We start from the raw sequence: 18,656 nt of genomic DNA on the forward strand, positions 1-18,656 counted from the left end.
AGACACACACATATATAGTCAACTGATCTTTGACAAAGGGCAAAGGAAATACAATGGAGCAAAGAAATTCTCTTCAACAAGTGGTGCTGGAACAACTGGACATCTGCATGTAAAAAAAAAAATCTAGACACATACTTTATACCCATTACAAAAGTTAACTCAAAATAGATCATAAACCCAAATTCAAAACACAAATCCATGAAGCTAGTATAAGAAAACATAAAAGAAAGCCTAGATAACCTTGAGTATGGTGATGCCTTATTAGATATTAGAGCAAAGACACAAGTCATGAAAGAAAAATTGGTAAGTTGAATCCTATTAACATCAAAAACTTCTCCTCTGTGATGGACAATATCAAGAGAATTAGAACACAAGCTACAGACTGGGAGAAAGTATTTGTGAAAGACACATTTGACAATGGACTATTATGCATTATATGTAAAGAACTCTTAAAACTCGACATAAAAAACCCCAAACAACCCAACTTGAAAATGGGCCAAAGACTTTATCACACACCTCACCAAAGAAGGTATACACATGTCAAGTAAGCATTTGAAAAGGTATATTATGCACCATGTCATTAGGGAAATGCAAACTAAAACTGCAATGAGATACCACTACACTTCTTTTAAAATGGCCCAAATCCAGAACACTGATAGCATCATATGCTGATGAGGGTATAGAGCAACAGGAACTGTCATTCACAATCGGTGAGAGTACAAACTGGCACAGCCATTTAGGAAGACAGTTAGGTAATTTCTTACAAAACTAAACATACCCTTGCCATAGGATCCAGCAATCATGCTCCTGGGTGTCTACCCCCAAAGATCTGAAAAACTTATTTCCACAGTAAAACCTGTACCCAGATGTTTATAGCAGCTTTGTTCACAATTACCAAAATGTGGAAGCAACCAAGACGTCCTTTAGCAGGTAAATGGGTAAATAAGCTGTGGTATATCCAAACAGTAGAATATTACTCAATGCTTTAAAAAAAATGAGCTATCAAGTCATGAAAAGACATGGATAAACTTCACATGCATTTCACTAAGTAAAGAAGCAAGTATGAAAAGACTACATACTCTATGATTCCAATTATATAGCATTTGAAAAAGTCTAAACTAGGAGACTAGGTTTCCAGGGGTAGGAGAGAGAGATGAATAGGAAGAGCACTGAAGAGTTTTTAGTGAAGGGAAAATACTCTGTATCATTAGATGCACACATGTCATTGTTGTTCTTTCTAAATTCATAGAATGTATAACACCAAGAGTGAATCAATCCCAAGGTAAACTCTGGACTTTTGGTGAATTTGATGGGTCAATGTAGGTTCACCCTAGATAAAAATATGTACCATTCTAGTGGGTGAAATTGACAATCAGGAAGGCTATGCATGAGTGAGGGCAGGAGGTGTAGGAGAAATCTCTGCACCTTCTCAAATTCTGTCATAAACCTAATACTGTTTAAAAAACAGGTTTTTTTTTTTTTAAAGACTACATACTGGGTGATTTTATTTATATATAATATCCAAAAAAAGGCACGATTATAGATACAGAAAGCAAATCACTGGTTGCTGGAGACTGGGGGTGGGAGCAGGAGTTGAATGCAAAGGGACTTGAGGGGTATTTTGGGAGAAATGGGAGAGTTCTAAACCTGGAATGTGGTTATGATTGCAAATTCTACAATTTTTCAAAGAAATTATTGAAATGTATACTTATAATGAAATTTTATGACATGTTTGTTATATCTTAAAAACAGGTGGAAAATATATTGTACATGTGAGATAGGTAAAAGTATTATGCTCATTCTGCCTATGCTATCACAAGTATAACAAAGATAGCTATGGTGGAACAGAATAATAATATAGAAAATAGAATCAATATAGGTGACCTGATCATCTCTGCTTAGTTAAACCACTTCATAACCCCAAACCATTAAAGTTTACTGAAAAATAATCCATTGACCTTTAAAATATTTTCTAGATATGTCTCCTGAGGCAAGGGAAATAAAAGCAAAAAATAAACTATTGGGACTACATCAGAATAAAACGTTCTGCATAGAGAAAGAAACAATCATCAAAACTAAAAGACAATCTACTGAATGGGAGATGGTATTTGCAAATGACATATCTAATAAAGGTTAGTATCCAAAATCTATAAAAAAAATACAATTCAACACCCCAAAACCATATAATCTAATTAAAAATGGGCAAAGTTATGAACAGACATTTCTCCAAAGAAGACATACAGATGGCCAACAGACACATGGAAAGATGCTCAGCTTTAGGGAAATGCAGATCAAAACTCCAATGAGATATTACTTCACACCTGTCAGAATGGCTAAAATTACCAACACAGGAAACAACAGGTATTGATGAGGATGCAGAGAAAAGGGAAATCTCTTTCACTGTTGGGAATGCAAACTGGTGCAGTCACTCTGGAAAACAGTATAGAGGTCCCCCCCAAAAGTTAAAAATAAGGGGTGCTTGGGTGGCTCAGTTGGGTAAGCATCCAACTTCTGTTTCAGCTCAGGTCATGATCTTTGGGTTGTAAGAGGGAGCCCCATGTCAGGCTCCACACTCACCGTAGGGTCTGCTTGAGATTCTCTCTCTTTTACTCTCCCCCTGTCTCTGCCCCTCTCTCCACCTGTGTGCATGTGTGCTCTCTCTCTCTAAAATAAATAAATAAAATCTTTTTAAAAAGTTAAAAATTGAACTACCCTATGATCCAGCAATTGCACTTCTAAGTATGTACACAAAGGTGACAAAAATACTGATTCAGAGAGACACATGAATCCTGATATTTATGGCAGCATTATCAACAATAGCCAAGTTAGGGAAAGAGCCCAAATGTCCACTGACAGAAGAATGGATGAAGAAGATGGGGTGGGGGGGGGTGGTCTATGTATACAACAGGGTATTACTCAGCCATCAAAAAGAATTAAATCTTGGAATTTGCAAAGATGTGGATGGAGCTAGAGAACATTATGCTAAGTGAAATGAGTCAGTCAGAGAAAGTCAAAAACCATATGACCTCACCCTTTTATGGAATTTATGGGGGAAACAAAAAGAGGCAAACCAGGAAAAAGACTCCTAACTACACAGAAAAAACTAAGGGTTACTGGAGGGGAGATGGGTGGAGGATCGGATAGGTGATGGGGATTAAGGAGGCACTTGTTGTGATGAGCACCAGGTATTATGTGGAAGTGCTGAATCACTATATTTTACAGCTGAAATTAATATATACACTGTATGTTGACTGGAATTTAATAAAAACTTGAAAAAAAACTACAGTGAGCTATTACCTTACACCTGTCAGAATGGCTAAAATCAAAAACACAAGAAACAACAGGTATTGGTGAGGATGTGGAGGAAAAGGAACCCTCGTGCACTGTTGGTGAGAATACAAATCACTGTAGCCACCGTAGAAGACAGTACAGAGGTTCCTCAAAAAGTTAAACACATGGGGCGTCTGGGTGGCTCAGTGGGTTAAAGCCTCTACCTTCAGCTCAGGTCATGATCTCAGGGTCCTGGGATCAAGCCCCACATCGGGCCCTCTGCTCAGTGGGGAGTCTGCTTCTCCCTCTCTCTGCTTGCCTCTCTGTCTACTTGTGATCTCTCTCTGTCAAATGAATAAATAAAATCTTTAAAAAAAAGAAAGTTGAACACAGAGCTACCCTATGATCCAGCAATCACACTTCTGGGTATTTGCCCAAAGAACACAAAACACTAATCCAAAAGGATATACGTAGCCCTATGTTTGTTTATTGCAGCATGATTTACAATAGCTGAATTACGGAAGCAGCCCAAGTATCCACTGATAGATAAATGTATAAAGAAGAAATGGTACACACACAGACACACACACACACACACACACGCTTCAGCCATAAGAAAAATTGAAATTTTGCTATTTGCAATAGCAAGGAGGGAGGGAGAGACTATTATGCAAAGTGAAATTAGTCAGAGAAAGACAAATACCATATGATTTTACTCACATGTGGAATTTAAGAAACAAAACAAACAAAGAAAAAAAAAAGAGAGAGAGGCAAACCAAGAAATGGACTCTTAACTACAGAGAACAAACTGATGGTTACCAGAGGGGAAGGGTGGGGGGTAAGGATAAAATAGGTGACAGGGATCAAGAGTACACTTATTATCAAGAGCACTGAGTAATGTACAGAATTGTTGATCACTATACTTTATGCCCCAAACTAAATCAACATTGTATGTTCACTTTACTAGAATTAAGGTTAAAAAAACCTAATGAGAGTGGGCTATAAAAATGCATTAATAACAGTCTCTGAAAAACAAATAAAGGGGTGCCTGGGTGGCTGAGTCAGTTAAGTGTCCAACTCTTGATTTCAGTTCAGGTCATGATCTCAGGGTCCTAAGATCAAGTCCCTCCTCAGGCTCCACACTCAGCGCAGAGTCTGCTTGAAATTCTCTCTCTCCCTCTGCCCATGCTCATGTGCTCTCTTTCTCTCTCTCTCTCTCAAATAAATAAATAAAATCTTAAAGAAAAATGAAAAACAAATAGAAATATCATCCTAAATTTCAGTTTCTATTTACTTTTGTTTCTTGTTTTTTTGGTCTTCACTTTGCAGACTATTTTTCCAATGTTTAATTAAAAATTATGAAATATATTAATCAGATCCATAGAAGCAATAGTTCTCTGGCTTAAACAGTGAAAGATGACATAACAGAATTTTCCATCTTAAATTTTTTTCTCAATTCAGCGTAAGTTAAATTCACAAAACCAGTTACATACTTTTGCTTGATATATTACCTCGTCTGACTTGTCAGCCTGAAGTCAACAACAGATTCCTTAAATAAACCAATGCCTTCAATATCAATGACATCATCCACATCAGGCTCAGTAGCAACCAACGTTATGGGAAACTTCCAAATCCCATCTGTTATGCACTCTACTTTCAGTGTAATATGAGTCCTTAAACAGAAAAAGAGATTACAAAGGATACTCCAGGAAAACAAGCAAAAAGAGAATACAATATAGCAGACCAATATCTAGGGTGAAAATGTAAGCAAACCTTGTGGTTTTAGTAAAAAATACTTAGACTTTTAATTCTTTTTTAATTTTTTATTTATTTTTGTTTTTTAAAAGATTTTATTTATTCATTTGAGAGAGAGAGATACAGAGAGAACACAAGCAGTGGGAAAAGAAAGAGGGAGAGGGAGAAGCAGACTCCTTGCTGGGCTGGGAGCCCAGAGAGGGTCTCCATGTGGGGCTCCATCCCAGGACTGGGAGTACATGAACTGAGCTGAAGGCAGATGCTTAACCATCTAAGCCACCCAGGCACCCCCAGGACTTTGAATTCTTAACAAACAAACAAAAAAGCAGGTGACTGTGAATTACATTTTAGGAATAAATTTTAGGTCTTTGATTATGTTATCAATCTCCTTGTGAGATGATTATTTTGTAGCACATCTTAACTATGCCCTAGTTATTTACTAAGAACCAGTAAAATATGAAGAATTGACTGAAAATTTTCTGTAACCAGCACAGAATATCGTAGGTAACATTTAAGAATCCAAGGCTAGGTTGGCATAGGGAGCCAGGTGTTATACAGATAAGTCTGCATGGAAATTTTGTTCAAAAGGAAACATCGTGAGAAAGTTTTTTAAATTCTTATTTCATGTAGAAAAAACTATATTTCCTGGACACTTACAAAGCTCATAAAATTGACTTAAAGATTTTAAAAATAAAATTGCTAATTTTAACTGAAATTAAAAGGCCACAAACAGGGGCGCCTGGGTGGCTCAGTTGGTTAAGCAGCTGCCTTCGGCTCAGGTCATGATCCCATCGTCCTGGGATTGAGTCCCGCATCGGGCTCCTTGCTCGGCGGGGAGCCTGCTTCTCCCTCTGCCTCTGCCTGCCATTCCGTCTGCCTGTGCTCACTCTCTCCCTCTCTCTCTCTGACAAATAAATAAAATCTTTAAAAAAAAAAAGGCCACAAACACTTTACATAATACATAATTAAGTGGCAACTGAATTAATAAAGTGAGTCGAAATCGTCTTTCTAAGCATTTGGCTATGAAGGAGAGTGGAAACATAGGGCAGCAGGTGAAACTGAGGAATGATTACTTGTTTGTTTGCTTGCTTAGGGTGGAGACAATGCAAACATGAAATGGTGTAACTGCAATATTTTATGTCAGATTGGAAAAAGAAATCCCAATCCTTTTACATAAAACTTTCAGAAAGTACAGCATTTCAAGAGTTTCAGGAGAAAGTTGAGCTAAGATAATTATTATTTCTTAAGAAACCCTAAGACAAATGATATTGATCATTTATTTATTAAAAAATGTTTAGACCTGTGTTAAATTAGAATCATTAGGCTGATTCATGACCATACTACTAACTATTAATCTGTCAAATTTTTGTATTAGACCCTTGACTTTTACTGAAAGAAAAGGTCAAGACCTGTAGAAATAATCTTGTTTGTTTTTGTAAAAACCATCAGTTAGGGCCCTGATCATTATTTTTTTTATTATTACATACACTATTCTGTGAAAAGAAGAATGTGAAAAATCACCTTGTATTAACTGTTGTGAAATAATGTTATATATAAAAATATATGTTTATAAAAAATAAAAAATTAAAAAAAAAACAAAAAAACAAAAAAACAAAACAAAAATTTTGGCTTTTTTTTTTTTACTTAGCCAAACAGGAAGAAAATAACTGAATTTAATACTTATTTTACTTATCTAGGTAAAGCTTGGTTTAGGTATAATTATTTTCTTGTTCTTTTTCATAATTTAGAGCTATTGGGTTCATTTTGGTTTTTCTCATTTAACTGCATGTCTTCCAGCGAACCATCCCAAATAAATCAGGAAGAAGGAATGACAAATGTAAATGAATATATACATATATACACAAAACAGAATTATTAAACTAGATCAGAATATCACATAGCACTCACAAAAATTTATGAATCATGCATACAAGTTATCCTAAATCAGTTTTGCAAACATTCACCAAGAAGCTCTAAATCCACAAAATGTTGAAGGGGTATAAATTCATACTGGTTGTGTTCATATTCACGAATGATAACATTCTCCCCTTCTGGTTGTTGCTCGTAATTTCCATATCACTAAATCAACATAACCCTAACCTAAATGTGAAAAAATAAGTACTATGAAACAAACACAAAAAGCTATCAAAACGGAAGAGAAGATAAATGTTTACAGTATTCTACCTTCTTGCTACTGTTTCCTGAAGATGACCCTGGCATCTTTTAGTTATTGAACTATATAGTCAGGGCACATGGCTACATCAAATACCTAGTTAAACTATAGAAAAGATTATAAGAACAGGTAATACTTCAGCTGTCTTTTCATTGCGAGGCTGTATTTTGTACTTTGTGTGTATTGTGGTACTGATCGGTATCTCTGTATTAAGACATTAAGAAAGCCCTATTTCAGACGTGACCTATCATACAGCATTTTTATGTGCTAAGTACCAGTTGCCTGAGAAGTAAATATAAACACACTGGATGAGGTTTCACAGAAGACATTCAATCACTATTCTCACAGATTCCAGTATGATCTTAAACCTGACCAAAGGATGTGCAATTATAGAGCTTTGGTGGTAAAATGGAAATGACAGCAACTACGAAGTAGACCACAGCTGAGGCATTTTTTATCATTTGAACTGGTTCTCTGAAGTAGTATCAAGAAACATGATGTTGGGGTGTCTGAGTGGCTCAATACAAGTGTCCGACTAGTGATTTTGGTTCAGGTCATGATCTTAAGGATCACAAGATTGAGCCCCGCACCAGACTCTGTGCTCAGTGGCAAGTCTGCTTGAGGATTCTGTCCCTCTGCCCAACCCCTGTCCTGACTTGCTCTCTCGAATAAATAAATTATTTTTTAAAAAATAAAGGAAACATCACGTTCTTAATGCACAGCACCACGTCAGTAATATTTTTAAAAATTTTACAAAGTGCTCTGCTATTTTGTATTATACCCTAATGATCTCTGGGAGGTCACAATTTGTGAAGGATATCTTAGATTTCTAATCATTTTGACTATTTTTTCTCATCAGAACACTTTTCAGAGTTTGATAGCTAGAGATAATGTAGCCCAAAATATTGACTTCAACAGCATCACAAAGTAATACAATCCAAACATAAAAGATGGAAAGAAAAATCAACATTATTTTGTTTAGTAGAGTAATAATATGTAGTTTCAAAAAGTAATATTATTTAAAGAAAAGAGATTTACCTCAATGGTTTCTTTGGTGCAAATACCACATTGAAGAACAATGTTATCGTTTCAGTTTCGACATGATAAGACTTTTTCATGATGTATAAAGCTACACAGGATTCTAAGCTAGACTTCATAACTTCGGATTCAAATTGAATTGCATATTCAAATTCACGTTTCACAGGCGTATCTATGAAAATAAAGATTGAAATGATTTCAACTTAACTAAACATATATAGACTGAGAATCAATTATGTGTCAACACTAATCATGCACAGGTATTTAAAGGGAAGGAGAGGGTTTATGTCATATACCTTTGTGTTCATAATACCTAGTGCGTTACTATGTATATAATAGTACTCAGTTATGCTTTTGTTAAAAGGTAAATAGACAAGTGAATGAATAAAAAAATAAATGCAGAAGACAACTCCCACTACCTTAAATCTTTAAAATTCAGATTTATGAAGCAAGAAATAGCCAGATGGAAATTAATATTCCATATTTACCATAAAATATAAATAAAACAGCCTAGTCTTTAGTCTTTTATAAATAGATTAAAAGTTTATAGACTTGTAATTTATAAAGAAAGATTTGAATTATGTTTAAATAATATTAAAACAGCATCCCAATTAATTTGAGCACAATTTTCAAGGTCTGGTATATTTTAATAAAAGAGAGAGTTCTTCATGTTTTAGTCTAGGGTTTTAGAGACAACCTAGTTAACCATACTTTCTTAACCAGTAGGTTGCCAGAGGAAAGTTATAGCAGGGTTCTGGCATGTACAAGAGAAGCACAAACATCTAACTCTCCACATACATGTAAGGAGCCCAAATGCCAAATTGAGAATTTGTTGCATATGGATCATAGAAAAGATGTCAGGAAACCATAACTTGACCTGGTCCACAGCTGAGGTAATTTCTAAAGTTTGTCTCTACTGTATAATGGTAAACGTGATCCTTGGATTCACAGAACTGATAGCCACCTTTCTTAAAGCAATCCAAACAGAAAACAGACCACCTTTAAGAAGTAGTTGATTATAATGTATGTTGTAGAACTCTAAAAAACAGCATGGCTGTAACAAGCCCAAGTCACATTTAATGATTATCCAGCAAACCTTATTCATGTAAAACAACTGGTCGACCCACACCTTTACAAGTTCCCTTTTTTTTTCTTTTTCCACATGTGAAAGTGTATTTCTGATCTCCTGAATTGCTGATTTTTATCCTGTTGGCAAAATCGGCAATCATTGTACCTATCAATAACCTGTCTTTGCTATAGCAAAATCAATGTGTCTACATATAATGTGTCTATTTGTTCTGGGAATGAGATATGGAAATGGTCCAAAGGAAGCCATAATCCATACAAAGAAAGAGCATTTAAGAATTTTAGAGTGGTTAATGGGAGATAAAATTTCCATTGCATTCAAATAACATTATATTTTTAAAGCAAATACTGTATGTAGTTGAGCTCTACATCTGTTTCTACTTAATTACTAAAGTCTTTATGGGAATTCTTGTGTCAGAATGAAGACAAGAAATGAGAAGCTAAATTTAGTTTCAGAAGCATTGAACCCCCTGTGGAGAATCTGTTACTATGGATGTTATAATTGTAATCATAAGAAGATCCACTGGTACAAAATAGAGACATGATTATCAGCTAAAGGACAGGAGGTGAGATAAGTAGAAACAATATGAATATATTTTTCAAACTACACATATCCCCCTTGCCTGTAGCTGGAATATATTGCTCTGAGCCCATAAAGGAGAGGGAAAGAAGAAAGCTGAACAAAATCACAATAAAATGACATTCAGTATTATATCTTAAAAATAATCTGTCAGAGTCTCTGCATTTTATTTGGAAAGTCATATTACCAAGTGGGAAACATGGCTTTTGTTATACTCTTAATTTGGAGAGAAACTATGCAGTATTGGGGTGGATAAGCACTAAGTCAGTGAGGCCAGGATAAATTAATTATGTGATTGTTAGATAAAATTAATCTCTCATGACAAACATAGCTCATAATTCTAAAAGAATGCCTGCACACTTCTAAAAAAGAGTATCTAAGTAAATGTAGTTTCCCTTCATAGACATACAATTTCAAAGTTACAAGTCAACAGTCCTCAAGACTACCGTAAAAAATTTTTCAACACTGAGGGAAAATCCTACTGTTTTTAAGCAAACCCTTAAAAAGGCACTTACATCCATGAAACTAACAGGATAAATATATATTTGACTTCAATTGTGTTTTACCAGTATGTAAAAAGCTTTCCTTGAAATGACCAGTGATTCAAGGTTAGAAATTAAGAAAATGCCTCCTAGACATCATGAGAGCGGCATGGGGGAGCTTTCCAGGGCGGAAACCACCTTAAAGCATTGGAGAAAGAACTTACACGGATGAAGCAGAGGAGGTGGCAAGAATTTGTCAAAAGATGTAAAGTAGGCAAAGTAGGTAAGACTATACAGGTCATGGTGAGGAATTGGGACTTTTTAAGAATAACGGGAGACCACTGAATGTTTTAAATAAGTCAGTAACATGATCTTTTAATGGCAAATTGAGCAAAAGGGGATTAGAAGAGAACTTAAGGAAGTTTCTACGGTAGTTCAGGCCAGGTGGTGGCTTGACCAAGGGTGAGAGGAAGATGTAGATTAAAATCAAATAATGTCCTGCTCTGTATAAAGTGGGAGATATGTGAGCAGGCATGACTGGCAATTAGAATCACCAGCTTATCACTTCTGTCCTGTATTCATACCCTTTACATATATACAAAATACCTAATCAAACAGGTTTCAGAGAATTTCATAGTATGATATCTATATCTATCCATATCCATATCTATCTATTGTGTCACCAAAGAATACTGGTGATAATCATTTGGGTATGGCAGCAGAGTCATTTATTGAACAGAAGGGGCATATCTCCCATCCAGATAGTGTCCCTGCATAATTATCATTCAACCTAATGCCTGTATCATAGTGACAATAAATCACGCATGGGAGCTACATTGGCCAGTGGTTCGTTACTAAGGTGAATTTTCTCAGGTGAATTTTCTCAGGCCAATGACTGAATTTTATTCAATGTGGAAGAATATCAGTCATTTAAAAAAAAAAAAGGGGAGAACACCTGACTAAATATGATAATCAAAAAGTACTGAATTATAACAAATTTACAAAATATACTTTGAAATTATTTATTATTATACCATATACATTTTAATCTGTAAAACACATGTCAAGGCAAACACCGCAAAAAGGTCTCAATTATAGAGAAATGACTATCAAAGAATAATGAACATTGTTATTCATGTTCTTTCCCTAAATTTCTGCAGTTCTCCCTTCACTAACAGACATGCACATTTGTTAGAATATCATAATCACATAAGGAATGAATGGAATGCTGGAGACAAATCTGATATAGACGAAGACAGCAAAGTATTCCAGGGAAACAGGGAAGGCTGGATAAACTCACTATAGCTATTTTCTTTGAACAGGTAATGAAGAATGAAGCACTCTTACTATTTTTTTTTTTAATAAAGTTGCAAACCTTAAAAAAATAAAAAATAAATAAATAAAGCTGCAAACTTTCTGAAGGGGCATTTCACTGACATGTTTTTACTGCAGTTTTATAAGGTCATTTAACAGAACAGACATTTTGATTAATTTAAAATAACTGCATGTTCTTCTGCTATGACTATAAGTACAGTAAGCTACAAAATGAAAAATTAAAGGAAGAAAGTGGCCTCACATCTGGTGCTCTTTTTACACATTTTATTTGAAACAAGATATCAAAAAGAAAAGATAAAGGGATTTCTTGTAACATAAATATTTGATTTGAACTTTTAGCAATTAGATTAAATTCCAATTTCAGTCTCCATCCAATATTTAGGCACCATATTTTTGTACTTTCTTTTTCATAGAACATTCTTTTGTGTATTAATGAGAAAACCCACTGAATGACATTGAGAGGACCATGTTTCCATTATAAAACATCATTTGTCAGTGACTGAAGATGGGCATCCTAATACATCACTGTCACAAAATACCCAACCAGAGCTTTGAATGTCAATAAGGTCTAACACTCATGGAACACATCCTGAGAACCATACGCTTCCTAAGGATTCCATGCATTTACACGTTTAATCCTCAGAAATATCCTATGAAGTAGATACCATTATTATCTCCATGTTACAGTTGAAGAAACTAAGTTTATAGAGAGGTAAAGTAATTTTCTCAAGGCCCTAAAAAGATCAAGTGAAAGGACCCTAGGTTTCTGGGTTTATACTGCACAACCTAGGATATGAGGCTGGTCACGTGGCACAACTGCTGAGAAGATACCATTCGCAGCAGCCTCCGGAAACGTGCAGGACATAACCGGCACAATGGTGTGGTGGCCCTCAAGGCAGAGTCCTTGGTCACTAAAACATTTAGATCTGGGTCAGAAGAAGAGGAGTCAACAGGAGAAATGGAGGAGAAACAAGCAACGAGATCGTAAATAATAAGACTAGTCATGAAAAATAAGAGCAGGAAGTCCATCAACTGGGTCAAAAGGTTAATGCTACTGACAGGCTGAGGGCTCCCTGAGGATACAAATCTGACCACAGGATTAGGCATACTGGTTGAAGGCGGTCTTGTCCAGGGTGGTCTCGTTAGAACAGTTAAGATAGAAGCCTTAGCAGGGTGAGTTGAGCAAAGAAAGTAAAGTGAACAAAAGCAGAGGAAAGGGTCAAATCTGGAGGCCAAGGTAGGATCATGGAAGGACCAATGACAGGTTTTTCAGGAGCTGTTTGGGACTACAGACCAAACAGGGCAGGAGAATTTACATATGACATGCAAACAACATACAGCAAGATGACGGAAAAGAGACCAATGTGACAGGTAAATTAGCAAACCAGACACACAGAAAAGAGAACAGATTAATCAATGAACAATGGCCTCAAGTTATAGAACATCTGGAAAATAAAAGGAAGAGGCATGAATCTGATATGCAGTTAAACAATAAAACCACTCCCATAGAAAAAGTCTCATAGAGATAGTCACTACACTAATCCCCAGGAAGGCACAAAGAATGCATAGACTAAAAGCTACATAGGGAGAAGTAAATACCATTATGGGGGAGATTATATCCACACAGAATAATTTGTAATCTTATAGAAGGGACATTGCAAAATACAGTCCAAATACCCTCATATAATATTATTCCAGTGTTGCAATACCAATTGATTTACATACTGCTGGTGCATGAATCTGACACACTGGACAGATGTTCTTTGAATTCCTTGACGACAGTCTGCGTGTCTTAGTCATTTTGCTATCTCTGGGGCTAAGCAAAGTATCTGGCAGCAAAGATGCTCGCAAGATTGTTGTTGAATGAAAAGAATCGCAAGGTGATCAATGCTGGTTAACTCAATGGTGTGTGTGAGGAGTCAGGGTGGAAGCAGTGCAGAGAGGTCCTGGCATTATCACCGAATGAGGCTTGGTAAGGGTTTTTGGCCTTGGGGAAAGATGATGAAGATAAAGGGAGACTGACTGACGGGAAGGGAAGGGAGTGTTGGGATTGTGATCTCCTACTTAGCATGTTTACACAGGGGGGCATACTCAAGAAAGGAAAAGGATAGGAGGGAAAAAAACCTCAGCATCAATCTGCCTCCTCAATTATGACTTGCCATAAGGGGAAGGGCAGCAACACGCCTGATCTGTGAACATGGGTGAAGGAATGAAATGTGAGCAGATGAGCAGACCTTTTTCTTTCTTAATGTCTTGAATCCAGAATGCGCACTTTCTCCTCTTCCTTCATGTGTACATTCTTTGTTCCTGCCAAGAGTCTAAAACTGGCTAGTCTGGGGTGAACGCACTTCATTTTAGTGGAAGGTACTAAGAAGCCCAAATGAGTCCATACTACCAAATCACTTTTCAGTTCCCCTTTATAATTAATAGAGGTAACCTTTTGATTCCCATCTGCCTTACTTCTAATCTGCTTCTCATTTGGTCATAAACCTAGATGAGGGAATGTAAGGGTTTAATTAGTGATCGCACCTAAAACCCCATCACAGTCCAAGCCAGGGAGTTTTTTAATTTCTACCATAATGGATTTAAGAGACTTTAATTTTCACCAAAATGGATTTAAGGGACCATAGGAAGGCAAAACTGGCAGGAACAACATGACTCTTTGAACACTATTTAACATGTTGGGTAAACTATAATTAAATTACACACACAGGGAAAGAGAGCTGGTTTGCCTTTGCATATGCTGAAAACTAAACTAGTATTCAGACTTTGTGGTCAGATATGTCCCTAAAGAAACAGGTGAGAAGAGAATATGGGTAGGGAAAGGAATCAAGTTAATAGGTGCCTTTAAGGAGCCTAGTCAAAGGAGAGGTTAATGGATTTTTCAAATATTCAGGTACCATAAAGAAAGAGAAATACATTGAGTTTGGGAGGGGACTGAACAAATCTACTTCTATATAGGACATGCTTCAGAACAGAAACATTCACAAATTAAAATGTCTTTAGCCAAAAAGTAGATAAACTTCTTGAGTTTGATAGCACTGAGCACAGAAAAGCTATTTTAGAGGGAATCACTGGAAGTCAGAAGCCTGCAAACCTTCCAAATTGTTCTTTTCAATATTATTGTTATTTCTCATCATAAAAAGTAATGAAGCAGTGAATTATGAGCCATATCAAAAGGTGTATTTTCAAGAGCTATTTTCTTAACATGTTTTTCAAACCTCCCAAAATGATACTGGCAGATTCCTTTTAGACCCTGCTTATCTAGAAGGAAGTGGACTTTTTTTCTGGTAATACATTCAATCAATTTCTATTATCACAATTATAATTTCTTTAGCTTGCAACCTAACAAAGATATAAGAAAATTAATGTAGCAAGAACGTATTAAAATGGCTCCTATATATGAGCTTTTTGTTTTAAACCTTCCTTTACAATGTCACAGAAACATCATTTTGCCTTCAACAGGATAGATTTCAAATAGAAATCAAGGTTTGAACACTCAGTTATTACAACTCACTTAAGCACAGCAGGATGACACACAAAACAATTATTTCATTTCAGAAAGGTACTGGACATTTAGTGGGGAACATTTACTGTAAGTTGGCTGCTTATGAAAATACGTTCCATTTCAATAAAAACTGCTTACATTTATTTATCACTGGAAATTGACAGTTGTATTATACATTTGAACTCTGAGGTTAATCTACACTGATATTTTTATCTGTGATCTGCATAAACAATCAGAATTCCCTTTAGTATTGTCTATTGGTTGAAGCAAAGAAAGTTGGCAGGTTTTCATTTACTTAAAAATTATAATTCCTACATTTCTCTAACACTACTACATGATTCACTGAAGTAAAATCTGTATTAAACTCATAATAACATTTTGGAGACAAATGGAGATGGTTTCCATCAGTCTTATTTCATTATGAACAGATATTCTTTAAAATAAAGAATAATCCAACAGAGCTGCAATAGAATTCCCCTCTCCTCACATAAGTTTATTTCATTTTTTATCAATTTAAGTAGTCTATGATTAAGTTGGCATTTCTGCAATTACAAAACCAAAATTCAATCAAAGAAAAAAAGAAAGAATAAGTTAACATAATTAAAAATGAAATATCTCACTGTGCAACTTAATAATATTTCCTTAACTCACACAATTCATATCATCAATATCGAGCTAGTCAATAAAAAGACAATAATTAGTGTGAACCACGTTTTTGGTAATTCCAAAGATTTTATGAAGTATATTGGATACATGTAACATAGGTATTCATTCATTTCATAATTCCATCTCCAGTTTTTAAAATATTACCTTCCACATCATATAAGGAGAATGTATGGGGGAGCTTGTTCTGATATTCTTATAATTCATTTAAGGAATATTTATTATTTCCACATCCTCTTCTGTATTTACTTTCAGAATGCTTGCTTGCAGAAACAAAACCCTAGTTTGAATGATCTATTTTGGAAGACACAGAGGGGTGTCCAGAAAAGTCATGACTGAGCCATGTGTCTAAGTTGATGAGTAGGCAGAGAAAGTGGGCTGGAAAAGAGAGAAAAGCAAGCATGCAGAGAGAGAAAAGCAGGCATGCAGAGAAAGGCAAATAAACAAACAAAATACCCCCCAGCTTTACATATTACAGCTTCAACAAATGAAGAGAAAGAGGGAGATTGGACGTGCTGCCCAGAGAGTGACTGAAACTCTATCTTAGAGTGGGGACATGAGTTTCATGGTAGGAGAGATATGGGGGATATTAGTTTTCAGGCCCAGAAAAATATTTAATGTATAATAAGTTTTTAGTAAGTACTCTTAGATGGCTTGACCATGATAGATTTTATCAGTCCACAGTACATAAAACACGGCAGAGACTGCTCACTGTCTTCCCAATATTTATTTTTTTCCTTTCTTCTTTTTTGGTAATAGAAAGTCCCCAAATTTAATCTGGGCCTGGATAAAGACATTACATTTCCCAGCTTCAATTGCAGTTAGACGTGTCCATGTGACTGAGTTCTGACCAACGCGATGCAAGTAGAAATGATGGGTGCATCTTCAGGTCACGGCTTTAAAGGGAACCCGCCTGCTCTCCACTGCAGATGTGAGTCCTCAACTGACAGGCAGATGAAGACAGCACAGGGCATGGTGGAGCAACAAGAGAAAAGGAACCTACGTCCCTGGATGGTCTAAGGAACACGGGCACCACACTCCTTGGACTTACAAATCCAGGCTTTCACGTAAAAGAGAAACGAAGGGCACCTGGGTGGCTCAGTCGGTTAAGTGTCAGCCTTGGGCTCAGGTCATGATCCCAGGGTCCTGCGATTGAGTGCTTTGTTGGGCTCCCAGCTTAGCGGGGGGTCTGCTCCCTCTGTTCCCCCTGCTCCCCCTGTTCGTGCTCTCACTCACTCTCTCTCTCAAATAAATAAAATCTTAAAAAGAAAAAAAGAAAGAAACAAAGAAAAGAAAGAATGAGAAATAAGCCTGTCTTGCTTATCATGATTATTTGGTTTGGATTAAAATAGCTGGTTAAATTTCTAGCATGTTTCCACCCCTCAGGTGTGGCTGGAAGCACAAGACTATATATCAAATTTATTAAGTTGTAACAACCATCCAAATAAGACTGACTTGAGTTGAGGGTGGCTATCTGTATCACTTCAGAAATTTCTGGAATTGTTTAAAATGAGCATTTCTTATTTAATAGAAATAGCCAATATTATAAAAAAAATTAACTATTTTACTCTTATATACTCTTTCTATACTTATATATTCCATCTCTCTCTTCAGTTATATCTCATTTATATTCTTTTATCACTGAAATAATTAAATTGGACACAAAGATAATAATACTAAGATCAAGGTAAAAAAACTATAGATATGAATGAGAAAACTAGGGAAGAAACTTTGTTTCTGCAGGAATTTCATACTTGTTGATAAGTTTTAAAACTTTATTATTTTTTTTTAATTTTTTTTTATTTATTTATCAGAGAGAGAGAGGGGGAGAGAGCGAGCACAGGCAGACAGAATGGCAGGCAGAGGCAGAGGGAGAAGCAGGGTCCCTGCTGAGCAAGGAGCGCAATGTGGGACTCGATCCCAGGACGAAGGCAGCTGTTTAACCAACTGAGCCACCCAGGCGTCCCAGTTTTAAAACTTTAAATGCCAGAGGGATTATTATACAGAATTTATTTGGGGACTGCTTCTAATTTATGTCACTTTTTCAATTTCTTTAAATAAGGAACATTTTATTCAAGATTGTGTTTCTGAATTTAAAGCTGCAAGACATGGTTTCAATCATATTCCTTAAATCAGAAAGAGAGAATAAAGGAAGAGATTAAAAGTGAAGGGATGTGGAAATGAGTTACTACAGCTTTTTCTCTCCTCACTGATGACAGGATCATAACCTATTCTCACAAATCCATTAACAACTACAGTTGTCTTCCTTTTGGAAATAATCACTATATGAAGAGAACAAACATTCACTGAACACTTGTTGAGCTCTATCTTTAGCATATATTGTGGCTGAAACATATTGAGTGTGGACTTTTTGTGTAACTGAAGAATCAGCAACTTGCAATTTAAGGGTATGGAGTTTTTATTTATTATCATTTTTTAAATCCATTACTGTGGTTCTCTTACCATCAATACCTTCGTAAGAATCACATGAGTATTTTTTTGGAATCACTACAAAATCTGTCGCATCTAAGATAGGATTTTCTCCAAAAAAATGACCAGCCAGCATGACTTCCACCTCCTGTTCTACCCGCTTCCTGGACTGACATTTTATGACAACTGCAGGAGAGAAATATTTCCAGTTAAGATGGAAGAAAATGAATTATGTCATGAAAAATAATCTTTCACATACTTTGACTTACTGTGTCTGCATAACACACACACACACACTCATGCAGTATCTATATACATTGACATTTGGAAACAAAT

At 35.9% G+C, this 18,656-nt stretch overlaps 1 protein-coding gene across 1 annotated transcript in view; it reads right to left on the reverse strand.

The window, feature by feature from the left end:
- Window positions 1-18,656, reverse strand: part of CFAP47 (cilia and flagella associated protein 47) — a 531,154-nt gene that overhangs the window by 41,066 nt on the left and 471,432 nt on the right. Inside the window, exons 62-64 of the mRNA XM_059385274.1 lie at window positions 18,354-18,506; window positions 8,237-8,408; window positions 4,782-4,943 (exon numbers count right to left, since the gene is read on the reverse strand). Of these exons, the coding sequence (XP_059241257.1) occupies window positions 4,782-4,943; window positions 8,237-8,408; window positions 18,354-18,506 (487 nt within the window). The remainder of the gene's footprint in view (window positions 1-4,781; window positions 4,944-8,236; window positions 8,409-18,353; window positions 18,507-18,656) is intronic.

This window comes from Mustela nigripes, chromosome X, assembly GCF_022355385.1.
Source record: "Mustela nigripes isolate SB6536 chromosome X, MUSNIG.SB6536, whole genome shotgun sequence".
NCBI classification, from domain to species: Eukaryota; Metazoa; Chordata; class Mammalia; order Carnivora; family Mustelidae; genus Mustela; species Mustela nigripes.